The 13,466-nt window shown below is 37.6% G+C and overlaps 1 protein-coding gene across 2 annotated transcripts in view; it reads left to right on the top strand.

Annotated features, from left to right (window-relative positions):
* LOC138715005 (trypsin delta-like) overlaps window positions 1-1,496 on the top strand; it is a 29,405-nt gene extending 27,909 nt beyond the window's left edge. For both annotated transcript variants that reach the window (XM_069847380.1, XM_069847379.1), the window contains one exon: window positions 1,314-1,496. In XM_069847380.1, the coding sequence (XP_069703481.1) occupies window positions 1,314-1,460 (147 nt within the window). In that variant the 3' untranslated portion in view covers window positions 1,461-1,496. The remainder of the gene's footprint in view (window positions 1-1,313) is intronic.
* The last annotated feature ends 11,970 nt before the right edge of the window (window positions 1,497-13,466 follow it).

Here is a 13,466-nt window from a genome sequence, read left to right as displayed (position 1 = left end):
CAGTTCATCGAGAGTTTACTGCAGGCCAAATATCGTTTCATTGTAAAATGCATTCGTAAACTTCGGGAACTCCTACAAGTACTGCATACAATCTAAGGCAACATAGCTTGGTGTCGAGGTTGTATATGTTTTTATTAACTTTTCTTCTTTGCACTCTTCCAAAATGAAACTGTTTGAAGTACCGTAGTTCTTTTTGTTTAATAGGTGCAATTTAATTAGTTATATATTTTTTTTAAGATTGAAAGCATATATTTAGAATCTTTCGGGACCTGATTGAAGGCAAAAAGCTTTCCCTGGTTTTTACACATAGTAACACAACAAAAATGTTGACATTTCGAGTTGCTTTTAAGAATATTTAATATACTACGTAAATCCTCAATGTTTATATATTGGAAAACAAATGCACACGCAAAGCGCATCCCTTAAATTACACGCGCGCTTTCTGTTGGTGCTAGTTCAGGATATCCCTATTCTGCAAGTTCTATGTTTCTATATACCATACGGCTCCTGACACAAATAACAATCCTGGATGCATACGTTTCTCCTGATCTGTGAGCAAATCGAGTAGGCTACAGTTTCTACTGTATGTGGCAATCGGATGTGTTCACAGAATTTTTTAAGTTATACCGTAATGCTTTATTATTGAATTTGGCAAATTATTAAACTATTACTCAAACTGTCTTTAAATTAACAGCAGAGCTAGCTTTTCTTCAGTTGCAATAGGCTTTCGACAAATAAAAATTTGTTTGCAAAATTCTTATTAATCAACTTATCAAATTACTCATACTGTTGTCCATTAAACTGAAGTAATTAATCGACTAAATTACGAATATCACTCAACACAAACTTCAAGCTAGACCTATGTTTTTTCATAAACTTTCTCCCAATGAAGTTCTCCCCTCCCCCGCTTTTGCAAGACTATATTTTAATAGTACAGATTCAAAATAATAATCGCATTCTAAATGAGGATACATTTCATACAAAATCAGCCAACTGGCTGGAAGAGCGTAAAATGGCCGTAAGTGTCGAATGCCTTTTGTTTCAGTTATTTCTCCGTCTATAGCTGCTGTAATGCGTAGCATCACATGTAAACCTTGTTCTCTGTTATGGTCAGCTCCTCCGTATCTCATCTGTTATAATCTGTGTCTCACAGCACAAGATTTTCCTGCTGTAGCCTGTTATATCCCATTAATGTCTCCTAGAATGTGCTTATCTAACAGTAAGAATTCTAAAATATTACAACAAATAAAAATAAATAAATAACAAAAAAATAATAGATCAAGTGCAAACTGACTCGCATGTTTCTGTTTCAGGGAGACTCTGGAGGACCCCTCGCAGTGAACGGGAAACTCGTGGGCATCGTGTCCTTGGGAGTGGGATGTGCACGTCGAGGGGAACCCGGTGTTTATTCTGATGTATCGTATTTCCGCGGATGGGTGAAAGGTGTCACAGGTATTTGAAGTGCTGACAGAGAATAAATAAGACCTAGGCATACACTTTATTGTTTTATTCCCCATGAAATTGGGAGCTTACTCCACCCTCAATCTCCTTACCCTCTACCCACGAAAACATTGATTATATAAAACAAAGATCCTTAACACAGTTTATTGGGGTCAGTTCTTACAATTATTCCTTATGGCTTAGTGCACTGTTCCCGCTCCCTTGTCCAGTTCCTTGTTTATTCCTGCATTACCGTATAAATCATCGTTAGTATTAGCAAAAAAATCGCAGTTCGAATGACACTTTCGTTGAAATGTTGCCACTTACAAGTACGCTATCCGGAAAAGATTTCAACTCTTCTATATTCCCCCTTTGATGTTCCCTTCTAGTCCTTATTCGCTTTTCCAATTCATCAATGATGGTTACTAAATTTACTACCAGTAAAATTATTGTTAACTACCGTATTTATTTTTTAACCTTAAGAAATTCTTGTTCCCTGTTTGAGGGCAAAAATTTTAGTATGCAGCAACATCGTTTTCGATAATAAACGCAATATATTTGAGCCTATTTTCATTCCGAAAAATCTCTAAGTTGCCAGCGTTCAACTTTCTTCGCTCTGTTTCTTAATTCCTCATTAATTATTTAAACTAACAACTAGCCATTGTCAGACCGATGTCACAGATCGAACAGGGAATGTTTGAGGTGGAAGTACATTGAAAATAAAAATACCAGTGCTTCGGCCTTCTCTCCCATAGGCCCCCATTCGACCAACAAAAAAAATATATATTATTTATTTATTTATTTATTCATTCATTCATTTATTCGTTCGATCATTCATTTATTTATTTATTTATTTATTTATTTATTTATTTATTTATTTATTTATTTATTTATTTAATTTCCTCACAGTCGCATACTCCTTCGTTCTGGCTATTTTAGATTTTGTATAAGAAAAGAATATGTAAAATAGCGTATGTTTTGCCTCTTGAGGTTTTTTCCTAGACGCATGTAATCTGAAAAAAAAATGAAAACTATAAACGCTTGATGTGTCATACCAAGCAGTGCATGTTAGGACAGTTATGCACGCAGAATCTACACCGAACAGCCTATTCGCTGCACGACACTTGTTTATGCTTCCTCGTGTTTAGCGCCGTACAATGTATATAGTGTACGGTATGCAGGAAAATGGTTATCTTTCACTTCCTACCTCCTTTTGAATTTTGTATGGTGTGTTTGTGTGCCGGTGTTCGTCTTAAAATACAGTAGGCTATACAGAAGAAAATATTATAATGGACAGCAATCCAATTACCGGACCATCTATACACGGGACAAGATGTTAAGGCTGGTTCACAATAAACCGGGAACGAGAACCAGGATGAAAACGAGAAGCAGAGGACGTGAATATGACAATTTTTGATTCACAATAAACCGAGAACGTAGACGACTATGCATCAGTGGCGTAGCATGAAATTTTGAGCAGGGGAAGCCAACTCAAGTTGTCTTTCATGTACATATGAGAAAACGTATTACAAAAATATAGTCTTAAAATAAATAGTAGTCAATGTCAAGTCAGCAGTCCGAAGATTGGTTGGAACCTCGTAAGTAACACCAATAAGGCATGACCTCAAATGGTACGTAGTAAATATGATTTCATGGTTTATACATATCTCTAACAAATAGACACGGTCATTTGTTTTTTAAATCGCACTTCTGTTCGTAAGTCAGTCTTGATAACAGAATTGTCCTAAAAATCCAAGTAAATTGGTGTCAGGAACTGTTATTTCGCTCATTATTTATTATATCAGCCGCAATGCACACTAACACTTCAACTGAACACAACTCACGAAAGGGATAATTCGGAAACTTTCAATGTAAAAGCTAGCTTCTTCCGTGCCTTGCGACCAGGGTAGTTTAGTTAGAAAGGGATGGAAAATCTGCGGGGTGGGTTACACAGAAGAATGAGTGAAAGAAACCAGTCTGCTTGGAAGCTGGTGTGTGCAGGCTTCTTGTTTACTGCTGCATCACAAATCATCCTGAGCTGCCGCAACACAATATTTAACGCATAAATATAAACTCTATTAAAATTAATAAATAATTTTGTTCATAAACTGCAGGTTTATTATGAAATTATTATTAACTGGGGAAGCTGAGCTTATTAGCTTACATAGACGCTACGCCACTGCTATGCATATCGATATGCATGTCAATAACGATATGTAAAGTCGATATTACGCATTCTGATGTTATTTGTGTATAATTGACCAATGACGTTCTCTCATGAGTACAAGGCAGCCAACATAAACACAGCTTAACCAACTTCGAAATTTCAACTGAAACATTTCATTAGGTACGGTACTATAAATATGCCCATGCATCTTTATTATCACAGCCTATTTTAAATCTACCATAACGTAAAATAATTAGAGAAGAAACTTTTGTAATAGAACAAAAATGAACACAACAGTAGTTACTGAACTGAAGCATGAATATGTAGTGTGTAATACAACCAATACAGTAATAAAATATGATTCACTTACGATCGGTGTTCAAAGATGCAGCTATTGAAAACCACGTATTCTTCATTTTCTCATCTTTATACGAGGCGCGCCGCTTACGGTAAACGTGAGGACTTTCCTCAACACTCAATATTAGAATCTCATCAAATAAAACTTGCTCCCTGAGGCACAGCACAGAACAAAATAATGTATAGGTTATGTCACGGTCTTCTTGCTACAAAATATACGACGACAAAATATCTTTTAGATGGCAATAGAATGAAACTAGTGGGCTGTGATCGGAAACGTGAACGCCAAAGTTAAAACTTGGCCAACTCTCCGTTCCAGATCCCGGGCTCCGGCAAGCTTTTCGTTAATTGTGAATGCTCACATTTAAATGTACACATTTTAACAATTTTACCGTTTTCGTTTTCGTTCCGATTCTAGTTTCCGGTTTATTGTGAACCAGCCTTTAGCTGACAGCGCAAACTTCAGAGTCAGTCTGTCTGATCAAGAAAGAAAAGATGCAACAGGAGCAGTCCGATATTTTCAAGGTAAACGTACGTTAATTCTATTTTGTAATATTGTAAAATAAGTACATGACGCTACAAATAAAATAACAACTCATTCCTTATAATAATAATAATAATAATAATAATAATAATAATAATAATGTTTTATTTTCGCTGGCAGAGTTAAGGCCATAAGGCCTTCTCTTCCACTCAACCAGCCTTATTTATTTATATTCAATGAATAAAATAAATGAAACCCCTATCGTTCTAGTACGAGTATATTAAAATACTATTAATAATTATGCACTCTGCTTATAATATTTCAACCTCTATTTTTAGATCGACTCTTAAGCATGGGGATTATTGAGACTCCAACTAATGCAGAAATAACTATTCGCTCACAAATGATCGAAGAGGTAGTTATTAAAATGTTTATGGAAACTCTCGACTTCAGGTGTAATGAAACTGAAGAACTGTTCCACGAAAGTGAAGTTCACTCCTTCGCAGAACCTTCGACGAGTGAATTAGAGGAATAATACGTCATGTCTGATGAAATTTCCACTCTTTCAGGGGAAAGCAACCTCTCCGACTCCCAGTCTAGCCCGGGTAAACAACCAAAATATGAACATCTTTCCCTTGATGTGAAAATGAAATTGGTGAATATGACCAAAGAACATCCTAATTGGATATATATTATTTTAATGTACCGAAGTACATATGATATTTCCCGAGAGATGGACAATGACGATACCTGACGTCTACTTTGAGTACGAAACAGCTGACCAGAATAAACCAAGGAGGAAAACATAACGTGAGGCAGATATAAAACACTGCGGACGAAGGATTAGGGAAACAACTGGTAGTGTCTGAGGTCAGGAGCATAGACAAGACTAATGGAGGAAATGCAAGAGAAGACATGAGAAGAACGAGTGTAGGAATGAAGCGACTACCAGATATTAGTGATTGTGAGGACTGAATAGATAGGGCGTTGTAGAGGTTATAGCGAAGAAGAAGAGTGCTAAAAAGTGAGTGCTGAAAAGTTAGGGGTGGCAAAAGTGTAAGAAAAGGAACAGAGAAGAAAGTGTTAGTGTAAGAAGATAGGGTAAGAGTGTAATAAGATAAATTATCAAACAATGAATACAATGATATCTGAACAAATGTGAAGTGGAATGAGAGAGAAATTGGAAGTGTAATTTAAGTGAATTAGATATTTGATGTTTTTCAATGTTTTGGATTGGGAGTAGTAGCAGGGGTACTATAACTGTAGGAGTATTATCGAAATAAATATATGGATAGGGGTAATAAAATAGGAAATTTAGGAATGGAAGGGAAACAGTCTAGGTAGGAGGGAGAGAATAGAAGAGGATAGAGGGGGAAGGACATATAGCAATTCAGTCATAATAGAACATTAGAAAGCAATCTAGAAATTCTCGGCAAAGAATACCTTAATAGAAAAGAGTTATATGTATTAAAGGGATGGTGGATCGAAAAACAGAAATGTGAAGGTCCACCATAACTGTGAATTGTAAAGTTGAATGACAAATAAATATCAATATCAATATCAATATCAATATGATATTTCCATGCAGATATTCTGCGTAATCATGCGATGAAAGAGTAATGGAACGGAGAAAAATTCTCTCCGGCGCCGGGATTTGAACCCGGGTTTTCAGCTCTACGTGCTGATGCTTTATCCACTAAGCCACACCGGATCCACCCCGGCGTCGAACAGAATCGTCTCACATTAAGCTCCAACTCTTGGGTTCCCTCTAGTGGCCGCCCTCTGTACTACGTCATAGATGTCTATGAACGAAGGACCGAAGTCCACACATGTGCTGAGGTGCACTCGTTATGAGTGACTAGTTGGCCGGGATCCGACGGAATAAGCGCCGGAGAGAATTTTTTTCTCCGTTCCATTACTCTTTCATCGTATGATGATGCAATATATCTGCATGGAAATATCATATGTACTTCGGTACATTAAAATAATATATATGATATGCGCAAATCGTGATTTAAGACGGCGCTTATTCCGTCGGATCCCGGCCAACTAGTCACTCATAACGAGTGCACCTCAGCACATGTGTGGACTTCGGTCCTACGTTCATAGACATCTATGACGTAGTACAGAGGGCGGCCACTAGAGGGAACCCAAGACTTGGAGCTTAATGTGAGACGATTCTGTTCGACGCCGGGGTGGTATCCGGTGTGGCTTAGTGGATAAAGCATCAGCACGTAGAGCTGAAAACCCGGGTTCAAATCCCGGCGCCGGAGAGAATTTTTCTCCGTTCCATTACTCTTTCATCGTATCCTAATTGGAGCCTGACCACACTGCAGCATCAGGGGTTTGCAGCATTAAAGCAGAAAGGGCTTTTAAGCATATGGGAGCAGGAAATACAGAGACATCATTTTATTTTTACTTCAATTTTTATTGTACCTGAGTTTTTTAATGTACTTCACTCCCACCCCTTCTACTAATGAAGTTCAACCGTCCTCCAAAGATCCAAGACCGCATATAGTAGCCTTAAGGTCATAGTAAACAGTACGTTCCAAAAATATGTTCGCGTTTTCCAGTGACGAAAGAGCTTTCAATATTGAATCATTTTCGCACAGGTACTGTCGTCCATTTGCATACGTCGTATACCGGTTTCCCCCACGAGTTTTATTCGCCAGCTAGTGGCTGGGCTGTCTTAGCTCTCTTCTGAAAACATTAATTTCGGTTAGGAATTGGACGTCTACGTAATATCACACAACTGTTTAAAATAACTTAAATAAAAGGGCCTCGTTAAATAATTAACTGTCACGTAATTACCTCCATTTCTACGACCCTACGACATAACCACTTGGACGGACAGTAGATAGTATGTCTCAGTAATTTTATCTTTTCGGATCGGGCAGAAGTGAAGATTGAATTTACAGTGCGTAAGGTACTCTTTTATAGAGTAGGTACAGAATTATTTCAACATGAGTTACTAGCACGAAGAACGAAACTGGTAATTGGGATTAGGTACAATAGTCTATAGTGCGATAATATGCACATTAGAACTGAAGCCTGTATCGAAATGAACGGCCACCATTTTAAAAAATGTGTTTAAATATCCATATTATGATTATTTTTAAATTTAACTTCATTCTCTAAATTGTACGCTAATGTGCTGTAGGCAGTATAATATATACTGCATAATGAATACGTCCACATAGACAGCTCAGTTTGTGAGTAAAAACACTCATTGTTAATACTGTACTGTACTTTGATTAAACAAAAACCTAATGAAAATTATCAAACTCAAAAGCGCAATATATCCTAGTTTACGTAAATGGATGAACTACTTTTCTTCCCTCCTATACCTAGTAAAGTGATTTGTTTGTATATTACGTCAGTAGCATCGAACTCCAGTCGAGGAAGGAGTAGCAAACGGCGTTGAGTCAGAGGTATAGGCAAGCTAATATTAAAAATGTTAGTAAAAATAAAATGATGTCCCTGTACAAACAGGAGGGACTCGATGCGACAAAATAAACATGATGAACAGTTGACTGTATGATTGATTTGTAGAAATGAAGAGGTAACAAGTAGGACATTGCAAGAATGGGGACTAGCTGCTGCAAATCAACATGTGTCATTTAATTTCGAATTTACTGCCAGTAGTTGGGCCATTATGTTTAAAAACATCACTATATCCGACAACGCAAAGTGACTCGTTTCCTCCAAGGAATTCTAATCTATGGAAGAAATACGCAAATCTACGGATCAGTTCCAGAAGTAAACAACCGCTTTGATTCCCAATTTTGATAAAAATGTTATCAATACGGACCAGACCGGTTGCTCATATAGAAGTGACATAAAAAGAACATTAACGAACACGGGAGAAAAAATGTGCTAGTTGCAATTGGAGAAGTAACTGAAGTTATTCATATACAGAACAGTATTCCATTACTGCAGCTGGTAATTTACTGCATAAAGTATTTATGTGTCTGCAAAAACCTGGAGGTAAATTCAGTCCGAAAGTTAACGTTGCTGTTAATGCTCTTGGGACAAAATGCAAAAATATGGCAGTCGTGTGCTCTACATCTGGCAAACTGACCTCTAGTTTGTTCGAGCAGTATCTTGATACCGTTTTCAAACCTTGTGTAGGGACAAACAAATGTCTCCTCTGATTGATTCCTGGGGAGAGCAAACTAATGGAGCAATGTATGATCAACGGTTTGTGAATGAGGATAATATGCCAACTCGCACTCTGAAAGTTATTCCACCTAAATATACTCCAGTGTGTCAGCCTTTCGATGTTTATTTTTACAGGCAAATTAAACATTTCATTTTTCGTCTCCAGAACTGCACTTCTTGCAACAAAAACGGCAAATGACATCGAGGGAAGATGTCATTACAATTCATTCTCTAATTCATGACCAGCTGTCTGCCCCTGTGTTCAATCATGTGCTTCAATATGCGTGGTATGCCTCAAAACTTACACAGGAAAGAAATTATGTGTTTACGAATGTGCGAGAAGTGCGTTTTCCTCCAGGCATTCTAAAGAAAAAGTGCGAATGCAATAATTACAGCTTCCTAAAGTGCCCTGGGTGTAGAAAATGTTTGTGTTTTGCATGTTTTTATGATAATGTTCATCCAGGACCCTGCAATAGTACAGTAGCCAGTATTTCAGGCAGTCGTTAAACAATAAGTACAGGTTAATGACATTTTTAGTGTATTATATATTTTATGCTCGATCATGCCGAAATGTAGTAATTATGCACCTGGTAGCAGTCCTTTAATGCATGTCATTAAAGTACACCTACTCTTTAAAGTACAGGTGTTTTCAGCCAATGACAACTCAGCTTACAGGTGTTCAGCCAATGACAAGTCAGCTTTGTACCGTTATAAAATCGCAAGTATCGATTATTCTCGGATATGCAATCGAAAGAAAATTAGCGAAAAGTCACGGAGGCTGGAAATCCAATACTGTCGCAGAAGGTTATGTTCTGTTACTATAATAATTAGCGTTAATTGTAAATAATATTCAAATAAATTCAATTTGTCATCTCGTTTTTCAATGTCGAATTCAATAATCAAGGTTATACCAAGTTTAACGGGATTACATCAAGGTCAATGACATTATTGTTCCTCGGAAAAAATCAATACTTTCGCGTCTGCGCACATCTCACAATTCACGACCTAGAACAAGGTCACTTCCGATCTTGTCAGATACAAATAAAATGTATACATCTGAATAATTTCAAGTTAGAAATATGGTCGAGCATAAAAAGTCGTATGAAACTCGCCTATAATGGTAATTAAGAAGCTCATATGAAAATTATGAAACTCGCTTGCGCTCGTTTCATAAACATCCATACTCGCTTCTTAATTACTATCATTATAGGCTCGTTGCATAATGTACTACTGTGCTTGTTTTATACCTCATATTAATGAACATGTACACATTATATAATAACATAACGTAGAATTCAAACACATTAATTTACATAACATTAATTATTATATTAATTAATACACATTTTTTACGCTTCACGAACAGTATTTATTGCCAATTGTTACGACAGTCCCACATGTCGCGAAGTGTAGCATAACCACAGTCTATTATATACAGTCACGAAGCTTGAGTTGTGAGGATGCTAGGAACAATAGACTGTGCAGGTACTGTTTCGCATTGTCTGTAATGAGGCGATATTAGCGATCCTAGTAGTTAGCAACTATCTCTGGATGCATATTTACTATGTATTGTGCTTCGTGATTGTATATACTAGACTGTGGTATAACGATTCAATAACTTGAAAAGTATTCTTCCTCTCCCTCTCACACTCGCTCTGTCTACGCAGCGCATGCGCAGGAAATGGTATGAGTGGATTACAGGCGCGTAACGTGAAAGCCTTCGAAAGGCAGCACTGATTATTTATGCAACTTCAAGACTTGGGTTCGATGCTTGTTGCCGTCATACCGGGGTTCAATGGAAGAAGGACTTACATGCACCGTAAAAATAATCCAATTTCAATATTTTTTTTCAGGCCAAACGGGGGCCTGTGGGAGAGAAAGCTGAAGCACGGGTATTTTTATTTTCAATGTACTTTCACCTCAAAAATTCCCTTTTCGATTTGTGATATTGGTCTGACATTGGGTCCTTGTAAGAGTATCATTTCAGGATAATAGTGTGAGTTTGAATGTAATGAAACACTATCATTGGGCTACGATAAAGATGATAGGACTAATAATAATAATAATAATAATAATAATAATAATAATAATAGTATGCCTAATAATAATAATAATAATAATAATAACTGTCATTACATACTTACAAATGGCTTTAGAGAACTCGGAGCTTCATTACCAACCTCACATAATCCCGCCATCGGTCCCTAGCCTCAGCAAGATTAATCCAATTCCTAGCATCATATCACTTCCCTCAAATCCATTTTAATATTATCCTCCCATCTACGTCTCGGCCTCCCCAAAGGTCTTTTTCCCTCCAGTCTCCCAACTAATACTCTATATGCATTTCTGGATTCACCCAAGCGTACTACATGTACTGCCCATCTCAAACCTCTGTATTTAATTATGTCAGGTAAAGAATACAATGCGTGCAGTTCTGCGTTATACTGGGTGTTCAGTTCAAAGTGTGTCATGGCTCGCTGTATGTCGTCATGTGGCTAGCCGATGAGCCTAGAGAATTCAATCTTCCTACACTTCCGCAGAGGTGTATAACCTATGAGGTAGAGAAGTTGCCTACCAAGTACGGCGTTCATTCTGAAGAGTACGTACCGATACGTACGGTAACGCCGATAGTGGCAGGAATGTGAACTGTTTGGAAATACGTACTGTCGGGATATGGGGAGAGGGTTAAGACGATTACTTACGTATTTGTTGACATTAACTTCGACGGTCAACATGGACACGGAGCATTTGATTTGTGTTGTGGAATGTTACCGTACGCAACCGATGATAACAAATACCTTGCGTACGACTTGCCGGCGCAAACACAGTTCGAAAGAGGTTATGGTAGCACACAGACCGCCATCTGTTACTACGACGTTCAAGTTAAACCGTACACATTCTCAAGTTCAGATTGAAGAACGCCTTAAATAATAGGCAACTTCTCTAACATATAAGCTGAAACTCGCTTCAAATCTGTGACCCAACAACAGTGACGTCATGACACACTTTGAAATGAACACCCAGTAAGCTGTCACCATTCTCCTGTAACTTCATCCCTCTTAAATATTTTCCTAAGCACCTTATGCTCACCGTTAGTTAAGTTTCATTAAGCTGGTTGAGGATATTTGAGTCCACCGCTGTGGAGGAACGGTTACCATGTCTGATCGTGGAATGAGTGGGCTCGAGTTAAAATCCCGGTTGGGACAAGTTACGTGGTTGAGCTATTCTCCAGAGTTTTCCCTCAACCCATTAAGAGAAAATGCTTTTAACTTTCGGCACTGAACCCTGAACTCATTTCGCTGGGATTATCACCTTCATTTCACTCAGACGCTAGATAACTATTCTAGTTAACAAAGCGCCGTAAACTAAGTCAATTGAACATTATAAAGTACATTCAACACTGTAATTCCAGTTTTTGATACCCGAGAATGGCTCCCACAGGAGTAACATCAATGTCATATCCATACCTTGCGTAATGGAAAAAGGAGATACAATTTCAACAGACCGAAATAAAGGACTTTGGAATGGACGGCGTTATTGCACGAAAAATCGTTTCAAAACATTAACTTTATGGCACAAGTAATGCCGTCACAATAGGCGTCATGGCGTTTTAGTTGGCATGGTAATATTTTACGACTATGGTACATTAATGTGGCATATTATGCACGATTTTCACTAACGATATAGACTACTTATAATGCTGGAGCAGAACAAAGATAATTTTATTAACGGTCTGAATGAAAAGGAACAAAAAATAGAAAGCAATGAATGATCAAAATAGAAGATTCCACTATTAGTCGCTCTTATTAATTTATTAAGATATTATATAGGCTATACATAGCTACATGCACAAATTATGTTCTTCAACAGATGTATTAATTCCAAAACTATGTTTTAGTTTGCGTGCTTTACAATCGGATTACGTAAGACAACCAGACAACGTATCAAATTCTACATACTAAAATCTTATCAACCGAGAGTGCACAACACGCAACAGGATTGTCAAAGTACAGAAACAATCCATAAAGTAGATAATAGGTATCCCACATGAAATCCATAACAAAGATAGTATGTCTAGCACTCCTGATAATTTCAATTGTTGTGAAGTGTTACTGCACATTGGCATAGCTAATACAAATTGTGCACAGAAAAACGATAACAATTACTGAAAAAAATACGAGGACATTCCTGTAGGTAAAATTAGGGGAGAGTCGGGTAATATCGGACAATGATGTTTCTTTCATCCACCACCAGATGGTAGTACCTAAGTGACATGGTTACGTTTCTGTTTGCGACATCTGAACACTGCTACTATTGTAGGGCCGCGGTAAGTAGAGACTTCTGAGAGCGGGGAAGTGGGGAAAAGAGATGACAACCTCGTCACCTCTGTGTGCATTCTGCGGACCTCAGATAACACTGAGTATCACCAGTACGAAAACATTACCTCCTCACAGTTTGTATTTAGCAATGGAGCAACTAAGATCAACTCGACGGCGTGGCCAAGTAATACACAGTAGAAAGAGGAAGATTATAAAGAATATAATAGAATGTTGCGACGAAGAGGCTCGAAACAAGAGGCTAATCGCTCCCCTAAGGCAGGCCACGTCCAGAGCTGCTAAATACGCCGGCGTTAGTAATGCAAATGTCATGAGAATCCGGAAAATGGCTAGCGAGCGACCAGATGACATTGAAACAACTCCTGGTAAAAAGAGCTAAGACTTTATTTCTACTGTCATTACAGGTCATTGCTGTTTCATCAATAATTCGCATTATTTAAAAATAAATTTTAAGTCGATTATTTATTTTTTCCTCTAAGGAAATTTTACACTGATAGTACGCCTAATTACTTGTAATTCA

The sequence above is a fragment of the Periplaneta americana genome, chromosome 15 (assembly GCF_040183065.1).
Source record: "Periplaneta americana isolate PAMFEO1 chromosome 15, P.americana_PAMFEO1_priV1, whole genome shotgun sequence".
Classification (NCBI taxonomy): Eukaryota; Metazoa; Arthropoda; class Insecta; order Blattodea; family Blattidae; genus Periplaneta; species Periplaneta americana.
This window is presented reverse-complemented; position numbering and strand designations above follow the sequence as displayed.